We start from the raw sequence: 19,700 nt of genomic DNA, 5'->3' as shown, positions 1-19,700 counted from the left end.
TTAGTCATTCGAACTGCTCTAAGTGCTAGAGGACTCTGCATCTTTTTGCACAATTGTCAAAAAAAAAAAATGTACCGGCATTACCAGATAACTAGCAACCCTTTACTGCTCAGTGACTGTTTTGTTTTTTTGTCAATGTCTTTCTGTCTCCAAAGTGTTCTGTAAATTGACTGTCTGTTGTCGTACTAGAGAGGCTCCAACTACCGGAGACAAATTCCTTGTGTGTTTTTGGACATACTTGGCAAATAAAGATGATTCTGATTCTGATTCTGATTTGTCCCTCTATTTATGCCAGTGAGGCATAGTGACAGACAGAACAAATGATAAATGGTCTTCTATTAGATGACAGGAAGTACATACAGTAATTAATATATCCAATTTTTGTGACATTTTTGTTTGTTGGTGTTCCGTGAGATTTTTCCTTGGCTCCATAAAGGTTGGAAATCACTGCTCTATTCACTACATTATAACATGACAGAAATAATGGGTGCTAACTTACTGTAATTAAATGACTTTATTTTTAATTAAATTACTCCACCCTCAATGAAATTTTGGAGCATGATTCGATAGAATGGCGGCATGTTTACGTGCAACCGTTCATGCTACCACTAACTTGCTAGGCTACATAACATTTTATTGCCTGCTTGCGAGCCGTATTGCATTAAAAGTACGGGAACATACCTCAATCAAGCCTTAAACATCCTCTCCTGTCCTGAGCACCGGTGACCACCAACACATGTTTTTCCACATTTTGTCCTTACAAACACACGGCGCGATCCATTATTGTTGTTGTTGCCATGGTAAGTGTATCCGTTTGCGTTTGAGTTGACAAGATGAAGCCCAGTGATCAGAAAAAACAGGATGCGGTGTTATCGGAATACATGATTTTATTGCAGTAGTCTGACTGCAATGGTGAAAGAGATAATTTGTCTTGTCCTCTGATCCGGCCGGGCATTACGTGTTGTCTGACTCAGGCGTGTTGTCTGTTCCACACCGCCGACATGTTTTTTTTGTTTTTTTTTAAATTACTTTATTGGCCGACAGATATTTACAGGACTACGCCAAAAGACACACGACAAGGCTAAAAATAAACTAGCTTTTGGAATCAAATATACTGTGCACGATGGCGACGCTGAATAAATGTCTTTTGCGGAGATTTGATCGGATCGGCAAATTATGACATCAAAGCAGATCGGCATAAAATGCTAATTATCGGGCGATACCAATAAGGCCGATAAAATCGGTGTAAATTCTAGTCACGACTCACTTTGTTTGGCCTGCAAAGCCCAAGAGAAGACTTTGTGTGCGGACATGTGACCTTATTTTGTGTTTTGATTGGTGATCTTGAGTCAAACATCACTGTGGTAATCACCGTGGCTTGGAGCAACGGCTCACAATCCAGTAGTCGCAAACCAAAGCCTGAAAATAGATTGCGCACGCAATCTTTAGTAATTGAAAGTAGCTAACGGCATGTAGATTATTGTAACGGAGTAAAAGTTTCTTCTTTACATAAATACTCGAGTAAAAGTCAAATGTATGTTTCATCGAAGCTACTTCATCCAAAATGTTACTTGAGTAAATGTAACAGAGTAAATGTCGTGCATTCCTACCTACCTCTGAGTATATGTAAATATTTCATGCTGTAAAGTTCCTTTTTATGAGGGTTCTGCCAAACAGAGCACAGTCTCCAGCTTATGTGTCTTACAACAAATGTCATATTGACTGTACAGTCAGAAACTAAATGTCGGACACGAATAATCGCTGATAAGGGCGTAAAACTTCAACGAGTAATTGGTTACATGAGACCAACATTATCAGACAGATCTTCTGAAAACGATCCCAGTGATAAGTATCATTTTCCTGTGATAGCTATTAAGACACAATTCTTTTAAACTGGTGAAAATGTGCACCAATTTCCGGCCAATTTCTTAATTCTATGAGAATAGGGGTCAAAATTTTAGGTGTGTTTTTTGTTCCAAGTTTTAATGAACCGCGATGAATACTGAAATAAACAAAGTTTTCTACCATATTCTAATTTATTGAGATGTACCTGTACACATCATGTGATAATAAAAGCGGCCAGCTAAAGCTATTTAGCCCGCAGAAACCTGAGGGAAAGGCATGTAAAAAAAAAAAAACAATTCTTAAAGGTTTTATTGGCCCGCGACCCTAGTGAGGAGAAGCGGCTCAGAAAATGGATGGATGGATGGATGGAAGTTGGATGGATTGGCAAACTGTACTGCCATTTGACAAGTATTTCCATTTTACCAGACTTAAACCGATTGGTTTGGTGTTGGGATGAAAATTAAATTCCTTGAATCCTTCAATGTTTCCTTCTTCGTCTAGATGTGTGTGTAGAATTGGAAGGATTTCTTATGAGCTAGCGCCTGGCAACTTTCTCCATCCTCCTCCTCATCCACCACCACCGAAATCATGAAACTCCTTCTCAAAGGATTCTCTGCAAAATGTCTTTCCTGACACGTCCACACAGAGGGGACATGCGTTTGCTCATGTTTTGTTTTCCCATTAGGACTAGGAGGAATACAGGGCCCCAGGTGTCCACCCAGCCTTATATTAAGAAGCCCCCCAAGTTTGAGGTAATGTACACACAGAATACAATTAATAAAACACATTTGTAAAAACATTCATAAAGGCAATTCATATATGTACAATTGTAAAACATTTATTTTAAAAAGGCAATTCATAGGAATGTAATGTGAATGTAAAAACATTTGGCCCCACATCCAGGCGAGTGCTCCATGTTGATGAGGAGCGAGAGGACGCCTGGGCCGAATCTGCCACCTGTAAGTCTCCGATCTCAAACGTAGCGGAGATCAGGTCCGCCTTGGGCCCATCATGCAGGCTCCATGTTGACGAGCGGGAGGACGCCAAATCTGACTCTCCCAGTTCCAAAATGGTCTTGAAGTCCCAGTCGGGCCATTCATGCTGGCTGAAGAAAGGTGGCAAAGGGAGCCCAGGTCCAGAGACTGCAAACACAAATACATAACATCCGTCACTTCTGAGACGTGAGTCATGAAACGACTTTAAAAATAATCTAATGATAGCCAGTGCAATATTCTGCCTTTACTAAGGTTATACAATACTCAGTTTTGATTAAAACACATATTAACGCCTAGTGGCGGCACGGTGGACGACTGGTTAGAGCGTCAGCCTCACAGTTCTGAGGACCTGGGTTCAATCCCCGGCCCCGCCTGTGTGGAGTTTGCATGTTCTCCCCGTGCCTGCGTGGGTTTTCTCCGGCCACTCCGGTTTCCTCCCACATCCCAAAAACATGCATGAATTGGAGTCTCTAAATTGCCCATAGGTGTGAATGTGAGTGCGAATGGTTGTTTGTTTGTATGTGTCCTGCGATTTGGCTCCAGCACGCCCGCGACCCTTGTGAGGAGAAGCGGCTCAGAAAATGGATGGATGGATGCATTAACTCTTAGTAATAGTCAAGAATTTGAGGAAACGTTGGTATGCAATGTAAAGATTTCAGACCACTTTTCAGTTGAAGGCGAAATTATGGACAGAAAAGTACCAAGGACAATTAGGGCCACAAAGAAAATAGAAGCTGCTGTCATCATATACTACTATGGACTGCATCACACTGACAGATGTTTCTAAAATTGTGGTGACCCCATTAACCAGTAGATGTAGACGAACGACAACGGGATAATATTAGGAACATCTCTGCCATGAACATTTAAATGCATCTCAATAAATGGTAATACAAATTATTTCATTTTATAAGAAAAAAACATTTTAAAAGCTCAATTATGAACCAATTTCTATATTTTAAAAATCATTTTGACTGTTTATATTCTAATTTCTTGGTGGTAAGTTTGGGATTTTCCCCAAAATGGAGGGGGCGCTTATAATGCGGGACGCGCACGCCCTCAGTAGGTATATAGCGCCGGGGTATTATTATTTTTTTTTTTTACCGCTTGACTGACTGGGAGCATTTCCGGGGTGTGCATTGTGCAAAACAACATGGGTTTGGCTAAGGACCCCCGAAAATGGCACCTACGAAGAGACACGCTTACGAACCACAGTTTAAACTGCAAGCTATCAGTTACGCGGAGGAACATGGGAATCGAGCTGCTGCGAGAGAATTCAAGATCAACGAGTCCATGGTTCGCAAGCGGAGGAAGCAGGAAAACGAGCTTCGCCAAGTCAAGAAGACGAAGCTGAGTTTCCGCGGAAACAAGGCGCGGTGGCCCGAGTTGGAAGACTTAACTCGAGCATTGGAGTAATGAGCAAAGAACAGCCGGGAGAAGCCTCTCTACAGTCACCATTCGACTGAGTGCAATAACTCGGGGCTTGCCATCATTCCGGGAGGCTTGACGAACCGCTGGACATCCGTGTAAACAGGGCGTTCAAAGTGAAGTGAGCGGCGTGGGAGCCATGGATGACAGATGGCGAACACAGCTTTACTAAGACTGGGAGGCAGCGCCGGCCGGGCGAGTTACGCCACAATTTGTGAATGGATTGTGGACGCTTTGGCTAACGTGCCCGCTTGCACTGTTGTTCGAGCTTTCGCACGGCAACGAGACTGTCTCGAACCTGCCGTGTTTGATTGAGAACTTGCCCAGCTGTTCATATCGGATACCGAAGATGAGGACTTTGATGGATTTGTGGATGAGGATTGATCAAAAAATAACGTAAAGTACAACCGAACTCAGTTTTGTTCCCACTGCCTTTTTAAAAACATTGTTTTCGCGTGCATGCATGCTACCATATGTTTTAAGCTAGCGTATGTTTTACCATGCCTGCGCCCGATAATGCGGTGCGCCTTATGTATGTGTTAAAATACAGAAATAGACCCCGTAACTGAGACTGCGCCTTTTAATACGGTGCGCCCTATGGTCGTAAAAATACGGTATTTACACTGACCCACTTTCTCTTTTTCTTTTTGCACTAGACAAATACAAAAAAAAAAAAACATTAGGTCATTCTGCCCAAAAACATTTGAGAAATTGTTGACTTTTATTGTTCAACTGTATTATAACTTAATGACTATGGGACTCACATCGGTGTCTCTGCAGGTCCAGTCCGGGTGCACGCTGGCATGCATCAGGCTGAGCCGCTCCGATTCTTGGAAGAATGGGAGCTGCTCAGCCGGCGTCAGCGACTTCCACTGTGGACATCATCAAAGTGTCAGCGCGCACATGCATAACAACACCATGCAAGCTACGAGGACGTGTTTGTCGCAAACACGCTCACCATCTTCCCAAGGATTTTATTTACAGCGACACTGTCAAATGTTTTTAAATTGGGCCTCCGCTCCTTCATAAAGACCATGAAGGCGTTTGGGGGCTTCTTAATGTAGGGCCTCTCCTCCTCGGGCCCTGATGTATTCCTCGTTCTCCTATTGGGAAAGCAAAGCATCAGCATGTCGCCTCTGTGTGGATGTGCCAGGAAAGACATTTTACAGAGAATACTTACTTTGAGCGGCACGGTGGCCGACTGGTTAGACCATCTGCCTCACAGTTCTGAGGACCGGGGTTCAATCCCCGGCCCCGCCTGTGTGTCTCCCTGTGCCTCCGTGGGTTTTCTCCGGGCACTCCGGTTTCCTCCCACATCCCAAAAGCACGCATGGTCGGTTAATTGACGACTCTAAATTGCCCGTAGGTGTGAATGGGTGCGCGAATGGTTGTTTATGTGTGCCCTGCGATTGGCTGGCAACCGGTTCAGGGTGTACCCCGCATCCCGCAGATGATAGCTGCGATAGGCTCCAGCCCTCCCGCGACACTTGTGAGGATAAGCGGCTCAGAAAATGGATAGTTACTTTGAATTTGGTGGCAAAGGACGAGGAGGAGGGAGAACACGCCAGGCACCAGTTGGTAACAGATTTGCCCTATTCTACAAACACATCAAGACACACGTGTTAAACAACAGGAAGTGTGTGAAGATGAAAACATTCAGGGAGTCATACCTATTTTACATATTTTATGGCACAAACATGATGTATACAATTGTGTATGTTACTTCCGTCACTCAACAGGACCTTGGCTGACGCTCGCCATATGTGGCGCACCAGTGACCTGCAAACAACAAATGATGAACCTACTTTTTATTAATTTCTAGTAGTAACATAACTACAAATCCTCATATAGAACATTAATTGGAAGCACTAAACAAAGTAATCATAGCTGTGTATTTTGACTTCCATAACAAGCCTCACATTTGCATGCATGTTCCAAAACGTTTTTGCTTGTGGATTGAAGTTCTTTGTTTTAATCATCACATCTTGCTGTTATTCCTCACAAAACATTTGAAACGGTAAAATACGACTCACCATTAAACATGATTTAAGATCAGATAATCCTTTCTCCCCCAGAGAGGAAATTTAGGTGTCACAGGAGCACACAGCATATTATTTATAAAATAAGAAAAATACAGTTAGAAATAAAGTTCTGTACAATGACTTTCTTGAATGATTAAGATCAAAACTGAGACTGCCATCAAATTTTAAAGTTTGATATACACGAGGCAGCATGATAGGAGAGATCTTTTAAGACGACTCCAGTGATACAATTGTCATTTTTCTGTGACAAATATTAAGAAAATTGTCACTCTTTAAAACCGGTGAAATGGCCCCAAATTATGGTAAACCTCTTAATGCAAAGTCAATTGGGGGGGATTAAAAGCTTGTGTTTGTATGTGTGTACACGCTGTGTATAGTTGATGAAAAAAATTCACGAAATTAGCGTTGGAAGTGACAGAAAATATGAGCCGTAACTTCACAACTGACCTGGCCAACTGTTGTTCTTGTTTTATGGCGGTTGGCAACAAACCTTAAGGTACATTACCGCCACCTATTGTTAAAATAATGTATCTCATGGCAACAAAGTTTTAAGGTGCATTACCGCCGCCTACTGTTAAAATAAATGTATTCCACGTATGCCTACTAACTTATTACTCCAAATTTTAAAAAAAACAAAGTAACAATTTCCACAGATATGTGTAACTTTATCACTACTTAGCTAGAGGTCCCATGGCGTGTACTCAACACAAGCAGAGTTGAAATACCTTCAAAATATCCGTGGAAATAGTTACAGCAATTTTTTTGCGTGACAGCCAGTATCCATAAAAACAGGAAGCCTTATTGTCAGAAATGAAAAAAAAAAACAGAAATTATCGCTATTTTGAAGATTTACTGGGAACTCCTCAAACTCATCCAATCGGGATGTATCAGAAGGTCAAAAGTTTTCTTTTTTCGGTGGTCTTTATTTTGATGAGTTCTTATCTGAATATAATCACATCTGTAGTCTCTGCCAGGGTTTTTGGAGCAATGCGTAAAAGTGTATATTTTATTTGAAATGTGTGCGAGTGGAAATTCAGCATTTGTCTTGCTTTCTGTGTGTCAGACAGCCCAGTAGGTAAAAACCTGCTCGATTGGTAGTAAAATAAAAAAAAATCTACATAAAATGCTCTGGTTGAAAAGGATTATTATTACAGTTCCATATTTGTGGTCTCTTACTGGAATAAATATACGGATCTCATTGACTGGTTGTAGGGATGTACTGTTTGGACTTCTTTAAACCCTTTATTAGTAACCTTAATTATACTAAAGGGAAATAAATTACATTCATCAAATGTATTAAAACCTCTCATCACCAAAGAAGCTATTACGACCGTAAATATTTTGGATACTTTTTTTATATTGTGTAAGTGTATATATTCTTTCTTTTGTGGAGAAAAAAGTAAACCAAAAAGGGCACGGTGGATACTTTTTTTAATATTGTGTAAGTGTATATATTCTTTCTTTTGTGGAGAAAAAAGTAAGCCAAAAAGGGCACGGTGGACGACTGGTTCACAGTTCTGACGAGGGGGGGGGTTCAATCCCCGGCCCCGCCTGTGTGGAGTTTGCATGTTCTCCCCGTGCCTGCGTGGGTTTCCTCCCACATCCCAAAAGCATGCATGAATTGGAGACTCTGCCCATAGGTGTGAATCTGAGTGCGATTGGCTGGCACCCAGTTCAGGGTGTACCCCGCCTCCTGCCCGATGACAGCCGGGATAGGCTCCAGCACGCCCGCGACCCTCGTGAGGAGAAGCGGCTCAGAAAATGGATGGATGAATGAACCAAAAAGCTATTACGACTGTAAATATTCATCATTTTTTTTAATATTGTGTAAGTGTATATATTCTTACTTTATTTGTCTAATAAAAATGTGTTTTCTTGGGTTAAACAGACAATATTGATACATTCAAATTCAACACGGGCCAGCCGTTAGTTAGAAGCCGCTTCTTTGGATCAATATAACGTCAGCGTCTCTTTGATCATGATGACGTACCAAAGGTGCCCCGAGTCCTCAGGTGATTGGCTGGTTTCAAGCCTGCCTAAATAGCAATGCTCAAGATGACGATGACGTATCAAAGGTGTCCCGAGCCCTCACGCGATTGGCTGGTTTCAAGCCAGCCGAAATAATAGCGTTAATAACGGCGATCGAGTTGACCCAAGAGCGTTCCGACCCGAGGATGACGACCAACGTGGAGTGGGACTTCAATTTCGTCCACGCAGACATGACGACCAGCAGTCGCGAGCAGGTGGGGAGAAGATTCAAGAATAAATCACTTTAAATGCACAGCTTTGCGCTCACAAATTTCCCATTGATTTCTAGACATTTGGGCCGGTTTGCGACATCAAAAGTCACATATAATCTTTAATCTTTATCCGATTCAATGATATCGTCCGTTTTGACATAGAGGTGGTTTGAAATTGTGAGTAATAGACCTGGTACATGTGCGTAAACATCAGGATAGAACTAAAATGCAATATAATTCATATGAAAAGTCATCATAATTACGTATTTTTAGTCTATTGCTTTATTATTATTATTATTTTTGCATAATCTGTCGTGTGCTCCTGTAACAATCTGCATTTAACTCCCGTTTATTCGATTTAGCGTTTCAAATGTTCTATGAGAAATTACCTAGAGCCAAATGTGAATGAAGGTTAAAGCAGCAAGGAATTATTATAGTTAAATGTTACTAGTAATATTTTTAGCAGGTTAATAACTTTTTTTTTTTTTTTTTTTTAAGCAGGTCAGTGGTGCCTCGATGGTGGTGAGCCAAATGCCCTTTGTCGTTATGTAAGTAACACACAGGCACACATTTGCATCTTCACACACTTCCTGTTGTCTAACGTGCTTTTGTTGTTGTTTTTTTGTGTGTGTGTATAGCAATGGACAGCTGTTTTATCAGTTGGCCCCAGCCTCCTTCTTTGTCCCTCTTCCTGCACCCCCACCACCACCACCACCACCACCCAAAACAAGGAGGGACCCCTCAAAGTAAGGATTCTCTGCAAAATGTTCTTTCCTGGCCTGGCCACCCAGAGGCGACATGTGTTTACTTCCTATGCCTTTGTTTTCCCATGAGGCGAAAGAGGAATAAATGCACAGAGGAACCCACCAGGCCTTATATCAAGAAGCCCCCAAATGCCTTCATGCTCTTCATGAAGGAGCAGCGGCCTGTCGTCAAAGCCAAAATAGTTAATAAAGACAGCGCGACGTTGAACAAGGTCCTGGGGAAGCTGGTGAGAGTGTTTGCGACACGCACGCACGGCCGTGCCCTCTTTCTTAGCTGCGTGGTGTCCTTATTGCATGTGTGTGCGCTGACACTGTGATGATGTCCACAGTGGAAGTCGTTGGCGCTGAAAGAGCAGCTTAAATACTTCCGGGAATCGGAGCGGCTCAGCCAGATCCACGCCAGCATGTACCCGGACTGGACCTGCAGAGACAACTACGTGAGTCCCGTAGTCATTTAGTTAAAATACAATTGCGCATGGTAAGGCAACAAATATTTTTCTAATGTTGTTTTTGTGTGCAATGACTCAAAGTGGTTTTTTTTTGGGTTTTTTTGTGCAGGGCAAAAAGAAAAAAAGAATGTGGGGCAGTGCAGCCACCAGGTTAAATGGTCCGACCAGTAAGTCTTCTTAAATATTGTTAGTTCATACAATAAATCGCCCACAGCCCAATTGATAGCAGTGGCGGTTTTAGCGTGTTTTTAGCTTACGGGGGCCCAAGCCCTGTGTCATGGGAGCACTAGAACCACCACTGTTCATTAGGTACACCTCTAGCTCCAAAATTCTGCCTTTGCAAAGATAATAATGGTCCATTTTGCTTTACATTGTTAGTTATATACAATTTTGGACCTTTACAGTTAATGAAAATCCAAAATCCACCAACAAGAAACGAGTATCGAAGAAACACTACAAATGTTTAATATAGAAATTAGGTAAGAATTTGCTTTCTGTAAAGTTTTTTTACTATTAAAAAAAAAAAAAAAATGAACATTTCTACGAGGGCTGCACGATTATGGTCCAAATGCTAATCGCAATTATTTAGATCAATACTGTAATCACGATTATTAATTACAATTACACCTCATGTTCGGGAAAACATCTGTATTTTTTATTGCATTACTTTTACATGAATAAATGACAAGCTAATAAAAATAAACAGTACCCATGAATTTCAAATTTACCAAGGGCTAACTGAATAAATATGCTATTACAGAGTGCAATCACCAAGTGCAACTCAATGGAGGCAAATACAGTTTATGCAGAAAAGGCAAAAGCATTAGGCTTCAAGTTCTGACGTTTGAAAATCCCCATCATTGTTCTGGTTGACCAAAGGTCGTCGACAGTTGTGATTTCCCTTTCTATTTACTCCCAGCATTTTACACTGCTGTCAGGCCAGCCTCGAGTCAAAAAGGCCGCCGCGACGATTGTTCATACTTAAAAGCATTACGATAACGCGCCAAAAACGTGCTGCAAGGGCCAACTTCAAAATGAAAGCCTCACATATAAACATATAAATACATCGGACATCAGAGCTGTTTAGGTGTCAAGTCAAAACCGAGCATCATATAACCTTAGTAAAAACATTAGATTTTTCTAGATCTCATTAGATTGTGTAGTTTCATTGAAGACTGACGTTTTATGTTTTGTTTGCAGTGTCTGCACCCGAGCTGCCCCACGCGCCGTCCGCATGCGCCGGCATCCTGCATGAGGGGCACGAGACGGACCTGACCTCTCAGCTGTTGAAGGAGCCGGAAGCACAATCATCCTCGTCGTCCTTCCGCTCCACCGACACGGCGGCGAGCGCAAGTGCCACGTATGCACCGATGTCCACATACAGCCCCCCCCCCTCACCTTTGGGGTTGACCATCGATCTGGACACATAGGCATTACAGACATTTAATGCGTCTGCTTTTTGTTTTCATTTCCTTATTTACCAACAAACAAGCTTTGATTCAGTCCCCCCGCCAGCATTTTGCCTCCCGAGCATCTTCCACAGAAATCATATAAGTACATCTATTTTCCTTTGCAAGATAATGTGAAAATAGGTGCTTCCTCTTTGAAGTTATTGGGACTTCAATCTGGTTTATGTGCAACCTCCAGTGGGTACGGAAACCCCCAGACCCCCTTCAATTTTTCACTTTTCTATATTGCAGCCATTTGCTAAAATCATGTAAGTTCATTTTTTCCCACATGAATGTACACACAGCACCCCATATTGATAGACAAAAAAAAATACGGAATAGTTGAAATTTTTGCAGATTTATTAAAAAAGAAAAACTGAAGTATCACACAGACATAAGTATTCAGACCCTTTGCTCAGTATTTAGTAGACGCACCCTTTTGAGCTGATGATGCAACAAGTTTTTCACACGTGATTTGGGGATCAGCCATTCCTCCTTGCAGATCCTCTCCAGTTCTGTCAGGTTGGATGGTGAACATTGGTGGGCAGCCATTTTCAGGTCTTTCCAGAGATGCTCAATTGGGTTTAAATCAGGGCTCTGGCTGTGCCATTCAAAAAACAGTCACGGAGTTGTTCTCTGTGTGCTTAGGGTCATTGTCTTTTTTTAAGGTGAACCTTTGGCCCAGTCTGAGGTTCTGAGCACTCTGGAGAAGGTTTTCGTCCATGATATCCCTGTACTCGGCCGGATTGATCTTTTCTTCATTTGCAACCAGTCTCCCTGTCCCTGCAACTGAAAAACACCCCCACAGCATGATGCTGCCACCACCACGCTTCACTGTTGGGACTGTATTGGACAGGTGATGAGCAGTGCCTGGTGTTCTCCACACATACCGCTTAGAATTAAGGCCAAAAAGTTCTATCTTGGTCTTGTCAGACCAGAGAATCCCATTTCTCACCATCTTGGAGTCCTTCAGGTGTTTTTTTTAGCAAATTCCATGCGGGATTTCATGTGTCTTGCACGGAGTAGAGGCTTCCGTCGGGCCACTCTGCCATAAAGCCCCGACTAGTTGAGGGCTGCAGTGATGCTAGACTTTCTAGAACTTTCTCCCATCTCCTGACTGCATCTCTGGAGCTCAGGCACAGTGATCTTTGGGTTCTTCTTTAACTCTCTCACCAAGGCTCAGTTTGGCCGGACGGCTAGCTCGTGGAAGGGTTCTGATCGTCCCAAACATCTTCCATTTCAGAATTATGGAGGCCACTGTGCTCTTCGGAACCTTAAGTGCAGCAGAAATATTTTTGTAACCTTGGCCAGATCTGTGCCTTGCCACAATTCTGTCTCTGAGCTCTTCAGGCAGTTCCTTTGACCTCATGATTCTCATTTGCTCTTGACATGCACTGTGAGCTCTAAGGTCTTATACAGACTGGGGTGTGGCTTTCCTAATCAAGTCCAATCAGTATAATCAAACACAGCTGGACTCCAATGAAGGTGTAGAACCATCTCAAGGATGATCAGAAGAGATGGACAGCACCCGAGTTCAATATATGAGTGTCATAGCAAAGGGTCTGAATAAATGTTCTTTTATTTATATATATACACATTTTTTATTTTATTTTACCAATGCCCCTTTTAAACTGAATTGAGAAATAGTTGAACATTTTTTTTTACTGGCCTCTGATTTCAAAAGTAGTTTTGTATTAATTTGATGTGTATATTGTATGTAATAACATGAGACAATCATACATTTATATGGGTTCACAGTCAGAATGGCCCACTGAGGAAAACTAACTATGATGTGGCCCGTGACAAAAATGACTTTGACACCCCTGTATCTAAAAGGTTGGCGAGCTCTAAATTAAAGCATGAAAATGTGAGCTGAAACTTTTCATTTCTGTACGTTCTATTTCATGGGGATTACTGTATATTTCATACATGGTATTTTATTTGTAATATATATCTTTTTTTTAAACTAAAATTTTTTGGGTGTGGTGTTTTTTTTTTCCGTGGCTGGAACGGATTAACAGCATTTCCTTTCATTCCAATGGGGAAAGATGACTTGAGATACGAGTGCTTTGAGATGCGAGTTTTTGTGTGCGTTTTTTTTTTTTGGGAGCGTGTTACGACATGGCAAAAAAGGAATTTTGCCTGCGTGTGGCGGATGACAGCCCCTTTGCCGGTGTCGCCTCCCACATATTCAAGCATTTGTCATGGCAAGTGGCAAAACCGTCGTGTTGCGTTGCTGTTCAACTTCACTGTTGGCTCGCAACTCGGTGGAACCAGTTTTGTTGTTGTTGTGGCGGAACCTTTCCCTCTGACGTTTTTCAAGGTATTTACGGTTCCTCCTTCCAGGTGTTCTCTCAGCTCAAGTCGCCCTCCGCACGGTTAGTCCTCGTACTCGCTCACATATTATCAACTTTAAAAAAAAAAAAAAAAAAAAAAAAGTGTTGCGTCAAGTGTTTGCTGTTCGTGTGCGTGTTGAGTTGTTGCTAGCAAAGTTTTGACAGTCGAGCTTCACTCGGCAAACGTGACATTTACGCTCGCCTTGGTCGTACACGAAGCTCCGCTCGTATATGGAAGCGTAATGTGACACCGTTGTGTAGTTTTAAACTCTACCGAAGTTTCTCTTGCTAGCAGTGGTTAGCCGTGCTATGCTAAACAGTTGGCGAGTGAGCGCCTGTCAAATGCAGTTTCCTTGACAACCGCGCGGAGGTTAGCGCCGGTTGTTAGCTCAGACCTTAATTTTGTGATTTCTATCTGACACGGCGAGAACAAATAGTTTGGGTGTGTCACAGTTTCACTTTGACCAGTGTCACGTCTTTCCAAACAGCTCTGCGGCTCAAGGGCTTGACAGGCCGGCATTTCCAGAAACTTCTGTCAAGATTCGGACACCCCCAGCAGGGAGGCCACGGCAGCGAGCATTGGGAGCATGGCCACCGACCAGGAGCCCACATTCGCCGTCAAGCTGGCCCAGCTGCTTCTGCTCTCCACCTACTGGGGAATGCAGATTTGGGTCACCTTCATTTCAAGTTGGTGACACAAACACACGGCATTCTTCATTGGCTGTTAACACCTGTGACGTTGTGACCCCGTTCAGATTTCGAATAGCAGCAAAACTAGTCGTCGAAACTAGTTGCGCGGCAGGTCAATTGAGTAGGAATACGATGCGAAAAAAAATCACAGTTGCAGGACTTCGTCGCGCACCGAGCGATTGAGCGTCGCAGTGGAAAATTTGCGACCCGGAATCGGATGGAATGGCCACTTCAACCTGAATACAACGCACCGACAAATTTTGAAGATCGGATGACGGAGAAATTGATTTTTTTTTTTTTAAATTGCGTTTTGGGCCAATGTTTTTGTGTGATAATGTGGTGAAAAATGTCTGCTACTCATTGAAGCCCTTCGAAAATGCAAAACAAGTTTTTACTTTCCTGCTCACACAACTGAGGTTTTATGAGGTCAAGCGGTCGACCTAAAATAAATGTATATTCCCCCCCCCCCCAAAAAAAACACTATTAGAATATAATCAAGACAGCACGAGCGACTGTGTTTCACTTCCTCATTCATTCAATGTATTCAGAGGACTTTCTTTTGATGTGGCAGCTGAGGCTCGGGGCGTGTCCTGGATTGTTTGTGAATTATGACACTTTTCATGACTACACGGGGAAAGTGGGGCAAAGGTTATCTGTCAAGTTGGATGTCAAAGCAACTTTACTTCATGCCTCGCTTGAGGGATTCGTTAACTTATTAACACGGGGCACGTATCCGATACGTCGGTGGTTCTCAAAGCGAGCCGCAGCTTGTGGGTCTGCAAAATCATAGGCGTTATGTTTTATCCTTTAAAATAGTGCAACAAAATACTCCTCCCTACCTTAGCTTTTGGCCAATGAAAATTTCTTTTACGATTGCGACATTACGTCGCCTAAAATTTTATGTTTAATTGGTGTTGTAAGGATTACGTTGGGGTCTAGGAAAAAATGTCACCCCTATAAGGGGTCGCTGGACCCACAAAGTTTAAGGACCCCGTGCGAGACGTAACTTGCTGAGCACGTGTTGTTTTCGTAAGCAGGCTTCGTGATGGACAACCACCTGAACAGACACACGTACGGCTTCATTCAGAGCCGCCTGGTCCCCTTCTACCTTCACCTGGGCTCGGCCTGCGCCTTCTTCAACCTCACAATCTTCGCCGTGTACCATCCCAGCGACATGCTGAATGAGCGAGAGGCATTCCAAGTGGGTTTTTGCGCAGTCTACTCCAACATTCACATCATACCGTATAGACACCACCTTGATATGTGTGGCAAAAGTGCTGCGACTGGTGAAGGTACCGAAACTGCCTCCCGGTCAGCATGGTAAATGAGAAACTTCAAAATTGCCTTACCTGGTGAAACGAAACAATAAATAAATATCTCAAATCATCTTTCCCCATTGAAATGAGTGTTAAACCCATTCATCTGTTCAAGCCCTTGTGCTCCTTCAGGTGTTGACGCTGTGGCCACCGGAGGGCAGTATAATAGTCTTAAAGGCGCAAATGAATGAAGAGTTTCTAAGTGACTCAGTAAGCTGCAGTAACATTGGTGGTTTATTGCAGAGGATAAAGAATATGTCTGCGAGTACTGTTATATTGTCTGTGTACGTGTTGATTCACAGTTTGTGTTCATATATCCGTTGCTTAAAGTGTTATGATATTGCCATATAATGCTATTCGTTAGCTGTCTATGGCATTTTGCATTAAGCTAGTGGACACTGAAAGTGAAGTGTAATTTCATTGTTTAGTTTTGTAGCTTTATGAAGTTCAGTTTCTTTACACGCATTAGTTTACGCTTAAGGGGCAGATATGTCACATCCAAGATGGCTGATGCACTGACGTATCACAGCCACGGGCCAAGCCACTCAAGGGGGTGTCTGCGTTAACATGCGACAGAGACAAGCACACAACAGTCCTTTTAAAATTGACAATTGACTTCTCACCCGACAGATCTTCATCTTCTTCGTGTCGGTGACGGTGGCAGCGGTCAACGCCCAGTGGTTCGGCCAGATGACGTCGGAGCTGATGGCCGACATGCACCTGGTGGAGCAGGCGTGCGGTCTGGGCCAGGACATCGGCCTGTCGTCCAACCGCGAGGCCTACGCCAAGCTGCGCGAGACGGACGCCAAGTACCGCCACCTGAGCGGGCGCCTGCGGCTCTACCGGCTGCTGTCGTCGCTCTGCAACGTGTGCTGCGTGGCCTGCAACTTCTGCAGCCTCAGCTACATGGCCGAAAACCTCCGCACGCTGTGATACGGTTTTTTTTTCGTTTTAGTTTTTTTCCCCGTAAGGAAGCTGTAAGTTATCTATTTAATACCTCCTTTTCTCTCCGTGCCTTATTTGTTCACTTGTTTTAGGGAATCGCGACAAGCTTGAGTCTTGGTCAATTTGAGATGTCAACCAAAATGTTCCTGGGAAATTCGCTTTGTGCGGCCGCCACATAAGAGTATAGGTGATGGCAAAGAAGAAACGTGTAATAATCGTATAAAATGACACTACGTCTGCTCTCTCATTACAGGTACATCTCGATAAATGTCGCATATTTATTCCATCCGTTTTCTGAGCCGCTTCTCCTCACCAGGGTCGCGGGCGTGCTGGAGCCTATCCCAGCTATCATCGGGCAGCAGGCGGATACACCCTGAACTGCTTGCCAGCCGATCACAGGGCACATACAAACAAACAAACAACCTTTCCCACTCACATTCACACCTACGGGCAATTTAAGAGTTGTCAATTAACTTACCACACGTGTTTTTGGGAGAAAACCCACGCAGGCATGGGGAGAACATGCAAACCCCACACAGGCGGGCCCGGGGATTGAACCCCGGTCCTCAGAACTGTGAGGCAGACGCTCTAACCAGTCGCCCAACGTGCCGCCTATATTTATTCTTATTTACCAAATTACAATATATTTGTTCTTAATTTATTGAGATGACACACCTAAATAAATTGTGCAACAGAAGCCTGCAGATGCTTATTGGTAGATGTGATTGATTGTTCTCAAATTTGTAGTGGAACTGTGTGAGGCTTCAGGCTCTGTCCCTGTTGCATTTTCCAGCTAATCACAGCCATATAAATATATTCAATTTTATTGGGATGTACCTGGACCTTCAAAGGGTGAGAAGTTTTTACTTCATCTTAGTTTCATTATACACTAGTCAAATCATTTTGTTAACAATGTTGAAATGGTGCTTTAAACATTAACTTCAACTGTTAAAACCAGTTTTACGATGTATGGTGGCCACAAATTTTGTCTTTAATTTACGTGACATTTCCTATAAGACATTTTTTTTTTCAAAAATTACAACTACGTGGAAGTTGACAATGGCGGTTCATCATTATTACTTCAAAATTGGAACATTTCAGGCAGCCTTGTGTCTGACCTTTGTGCGAACCTGTTTATCTTGTTAAAAAGATAAACTTCAGAGAGTTGTTGGAAGGAATGCATGCCGCTCAGACGCTTAGTCCTGCTCCGCCCGTTTAGGCGGAACTGACAGCCTTTGGCAAGTTTCTTTTTTTCTTGCCCGGCTAAGGTTTCTGCTGTTGATAAACGCCAAACACAATTGCAATTTTCCTATCTCTTGGCATCATAAAACCTCTATTAACTGTAACAGGCCAAGTTTGAAGTCAATGTAACATTTTGTAAACATAACTGAATTATTGTATCACAAAACCTCTCCATCTTTGATAGCGTGTGATGAGGAATTCTTAGATTAATTGAAGAGTTACGAGGGCACCAGTGGTGTGAATGTCCAGGGTGCACCCCGCCCGCCTTTTGCCCCGAATCAGCAACAGAAAATTGGACGGACTCTCATGTGAGTGTAAAAATTAAATTGCATACTCACTGTTAATTTTGTGTGCCTGGGAGGTGACTCTCTTCACACGAACCTTAATCGGTGCTGGCTTTTTGGTTCGTATTCCCGTTTGTCGCGTTTTCTGCTTTGCTTCATGCTGACCTGTCGATGCTCCAGCCGTATTCCACCGAGCAGCCGGGACGGAGACAAACGCACCGCTTTACACAGTATAAGTTCCATTTTCCGTTCTGTAGTCGTCATTACACGTCACCAGTACTCCAAACACAAAAATACAGAAGCTAAAGTAAAACGCGGGGAATTCATCCAAGATTCTTATGTGACATATTCAAAGACGTGTTTACTGATTACACGACATCACAAAGTCAATTCGCGGTTCTTGTGGTAATCATCACACTTTGCCATCACTGCCCATCGCAGGTGACACAAAAGAGCTAAACACGTGACATCACACATGATGATGGTTGGTCGACTTTTGAGGCTTACTGTTAACCCCCCCCCCCCCAAAAAATGTTTTTTTACCACTTTAGGGACGTTCAGATTTGGAGGTTCCACTGTACACAGTGAGCTGGTTTGATCCTTTTTTGTGGAATGGTTATCATGATGGTAGGAATGATTTGTAACAGTTGACTGCATTCGATAAATGTGAAGCCTTGTCATAGGTTCTATCAGTGCCCACAAATTGTGCTTTGCACTCGCTCAGATGACAAGTCAGCATGTGCAGTGAATGGTGGGAAAGTCACAGCAGAATTTATTAGGTGAAGGTTGTTAAAAGAAAAAAAAAAAAAAAGCAAATACAATGCAAATGTCTTTCTTTTCATCTCAATTGTATTTTTTGTGGATGTGTGAGGTTTTGATGCTTTTAGTATGAACATAAAAGAGAAGTTTGTCCTTGGACAGTCTTCTTGTGGATTTAAATCATGTTCAACTTCACTTTATCTGGCCTGTAATGCTCAGGAAAACAAGTTAAGAAACTTGACTTCACTTTGGAAGTATAAGGGACTTCATATATTTGGTGGACAGTATATATTATGTACAGTAATCTACAGTAGAGACTGACTTTGGAAAAATGAAATCGTTCCTTGGTGTCATTTGTACTTGTATGTTGGTTGTTTATTAAAAAAAACAAAAGCAAACTGTCCAAAAAAAGCTTATCGTGATCATTTTAAATAGGCCTGCAGCTATGCAATATTTTTAGAATCAAGTAGACTAGAGATTTAGCCGATTAATTATTTTGCATTCAAGTTTATTGCTAAATATCCCCCTCCCCCCAGTTACTGTTCATGAACTGATTATCGTTGATTTGGTATCGTATGAATAATGAAGCAATATCACATGAGCAGGTTTGATGTACTCACCAACTTTTTGAAACAGAGCTATTGTGGTAATTATTACCAAAGGCTACTCGTTCGATAAACACTTCGACAGCTGCTTCAGGATCAACTACAGGTAATTCATACTATGGCTGCAAATAATGCTTATTTTTGTAACTGGTGAAACCATTTTTTCCCCCCATGAATTATGATTTAGGTACTGGTTTTGTGCGTAACATCAGAAAATAGGCAAAACTTTCCAAAGTAAAAAGATGTGCTGTCTTACGTTGATTAAACGTCAAAGTCTGCTTTCATGGACGACTACAGAAGTCTGAGAATATT

The 19,700-nt window shown here is 42.6% G+C and overlaps 3 protein-coding genes across 7 annotated transcripts; 2 read left to right on the top strand and 1 right to left on the bottom strand.

Moving 5' to 3' along the window:
• Window positions 1-2,834: 2,834 nt before the first annotated feature.
• Window positions 2,835-5,641, bottom strand: LOC133480573 (lymphoid enhancer-binding factor 1-like). Of its 2 annotated transcripts, XM_061778830.1 has the most exons (4): window positions 5,449-5,641; window positions 5,227-5,371; window positions 5,033-5,140; window positions 2,835-2,987 (listed from the first exon to the last, which is right to left on the bottom strand). In XM_061778830.1, exons 1-4 carry the CDS (start codon window positions 5,598-5,600, stop codon window positions 2,835-2,837), a joined length of 558 nt encoding a protein of 185 aa, XP_061634814.1. In that variant the 5' UTR covers window positions 5,601-5,641. The 2 variants fall into 2 exon arrangements, with proteins under 2 accessions (XP_061634814.1, XP_061634815.1); XM_061778831.1 differs by having other exon boundaries at window positions 5,227-5,641.
• LOC133480569 (transcription factor 7-like 1) lies at window positions 2,893-13,239 on the top strand. Of its 3 annotated transcripts, none has more exons than XM_061778825.1 (8): window positions 2,893-3,026; window positions 7,951-8,553; window positions 9,052-9,098; window positions 9,189-9,296; window positions 9,385-9,541; window positions 9,644-9,751; window positions 9,873-9,930; window positions 10,964-13,239. In XM_061778825.1, the coding sequence occupies exons 2-8, from the start codon at window positions 8,485-8,487 to the stop codon at window positions 11,191-11,193; spliced, it is 777 nt and encodes a 258-aa protein (XP_061634809.1). In that variant the 5' UTR covers window positions 2,893-3,026; window positions 7,951-8,484; the 3' UTR covers window positions 11,194-13,239. The 3 variants fall into 3 exon arrangements, with proteins under 3 accessions (XP_061634809.1, XP_061634806.1, XP_061634808.1); XM_061778822.1 differs by having other exon boundaries at window positions 9,049-9,098; XM_061778824.1 differs by lacking the exon at window positions 2,893-3,026 and having other exon boundaries at window positions 6,653-8,553; window positions 9,049-9,098.
• A 159-nt stretch (window positions 13,240-13,398) lies between these two features.
• si:ch211-121a2.4 (transmembrane protein 205) lies at window positions 13,399-19,181 on the top strand. 2 transcript variants are annotated; one of them, XM_061778829.1, is made up of 4 exons: window positions 13,399-13,534; window positions 14,036-14,234; window positions 15,275-15,438; window positions 16,184-19,181. In XM_061778829.1, exons 2-4 carry the CDS (start codon window positions 14,135-14,137, stop codon window positions 16,484-16,486), a joined length of 567 nt encoding a protein of 188 aa, XP_061634813.1. In that variant the 5' UTR covers window positions 13,399-13,534; window positions 14,036-14,134; the 3' UTR covers window positions 16,487-19,181. The 2 variants fall into 2 exon arrangements, with proteins under 2 accessions (XP_061634813.1, XP_061634812.1); XM_061778828.1 differs by having other exon boundaries at window positions 13,434-13,589.
• Window positions 19,182-19,700: the final 519 nt, after the last annotated feature.

Source organism: Phyllopteryx taeniolatus, chromosome 7 (genome assembly GCF_024500385.1).
Source record: "Phyllopteryx taeniolatus isolate TA_2022b chromosome 7, UOR_Ptae_1.2, whole genome shotgun sequence".
In the NCBI taxonomy this organism is placed as follows: Eukaryota; Metazoa; Chordata; class Actinopteri; order Syngnathiformes; family Syngnathidae; genus Phyllopteryx; species Phyllopteryx taeniolatus.
This window is presented reverse-complemented; position numbering and strand designations above follow the sequence as displayed.

Bases quoted from the DNA above. Each gene is read 5' to 3' on its own strand.
- LOC133480569 (XM_061778822.1), top strand. From the start codon at position 8,485: ATGACGACCAACGTGGAGTGGGACTTCAATTTCGTCCACGCAGACATG. The intron at 9,099-9,188 runs GTAAGTAACACA...GTGTGTGTATAG, and splicing joins CAAATGCCCTTTGTCGTTAT to CAATGGACAGCTGTTTTATC. The intron at 9,297-9,384 runs GTAAGGATTCTC...TTTTCCCATGAG, and splicing joins ACAAGGAGGGACCCCTCAAA to GCGAAAGAGGAATAAATGCA.
- LOC133480573 (XM_061778830.1), bottom strand. From the start codon at position 5,600: ATGCGTGCTTTTGGGATGTGGGAGGAAACCGGAGTGCCCGGAGAAAAC. The intron at 5,372-5,448 runs GTAAGTATTCTC...CTTTCCCAATAG, and splicing joins CGGCCACCGTGCCGCTCAAA to GAGAACGAGGAATACATCAG. The intron at 2,988-5,032 runs GTGAGTCCCATA...TTGTGTTTGCAG, and splicing joins GGACCTGCAGAGACACCGAT to TCTCTGGACCTGGGCTCCCT.
- si:ch211-121a2.4 (XM_061778829.1), top strand. From the start codon at position 14,135: ATGGCCACCGACCAGGAGCCCACATTCGCCGTCAAGCTGGCCCAGCTG. The intron at 14,235-15,274 runs GTTGGTGACACA...TTTCGTAAGCAG, and splicing joins TTGGGTCACCTTCATTTCAA to GCTTCGTGATGGACAACCAC. The intron at 15,439-16,183 runs GTGGGTTTTTGC...CTCACCCGACAG, and splicing joins ATGAGCGAGAGGCATTCCAA to ATCTTCATCTTCTTCGTGTC.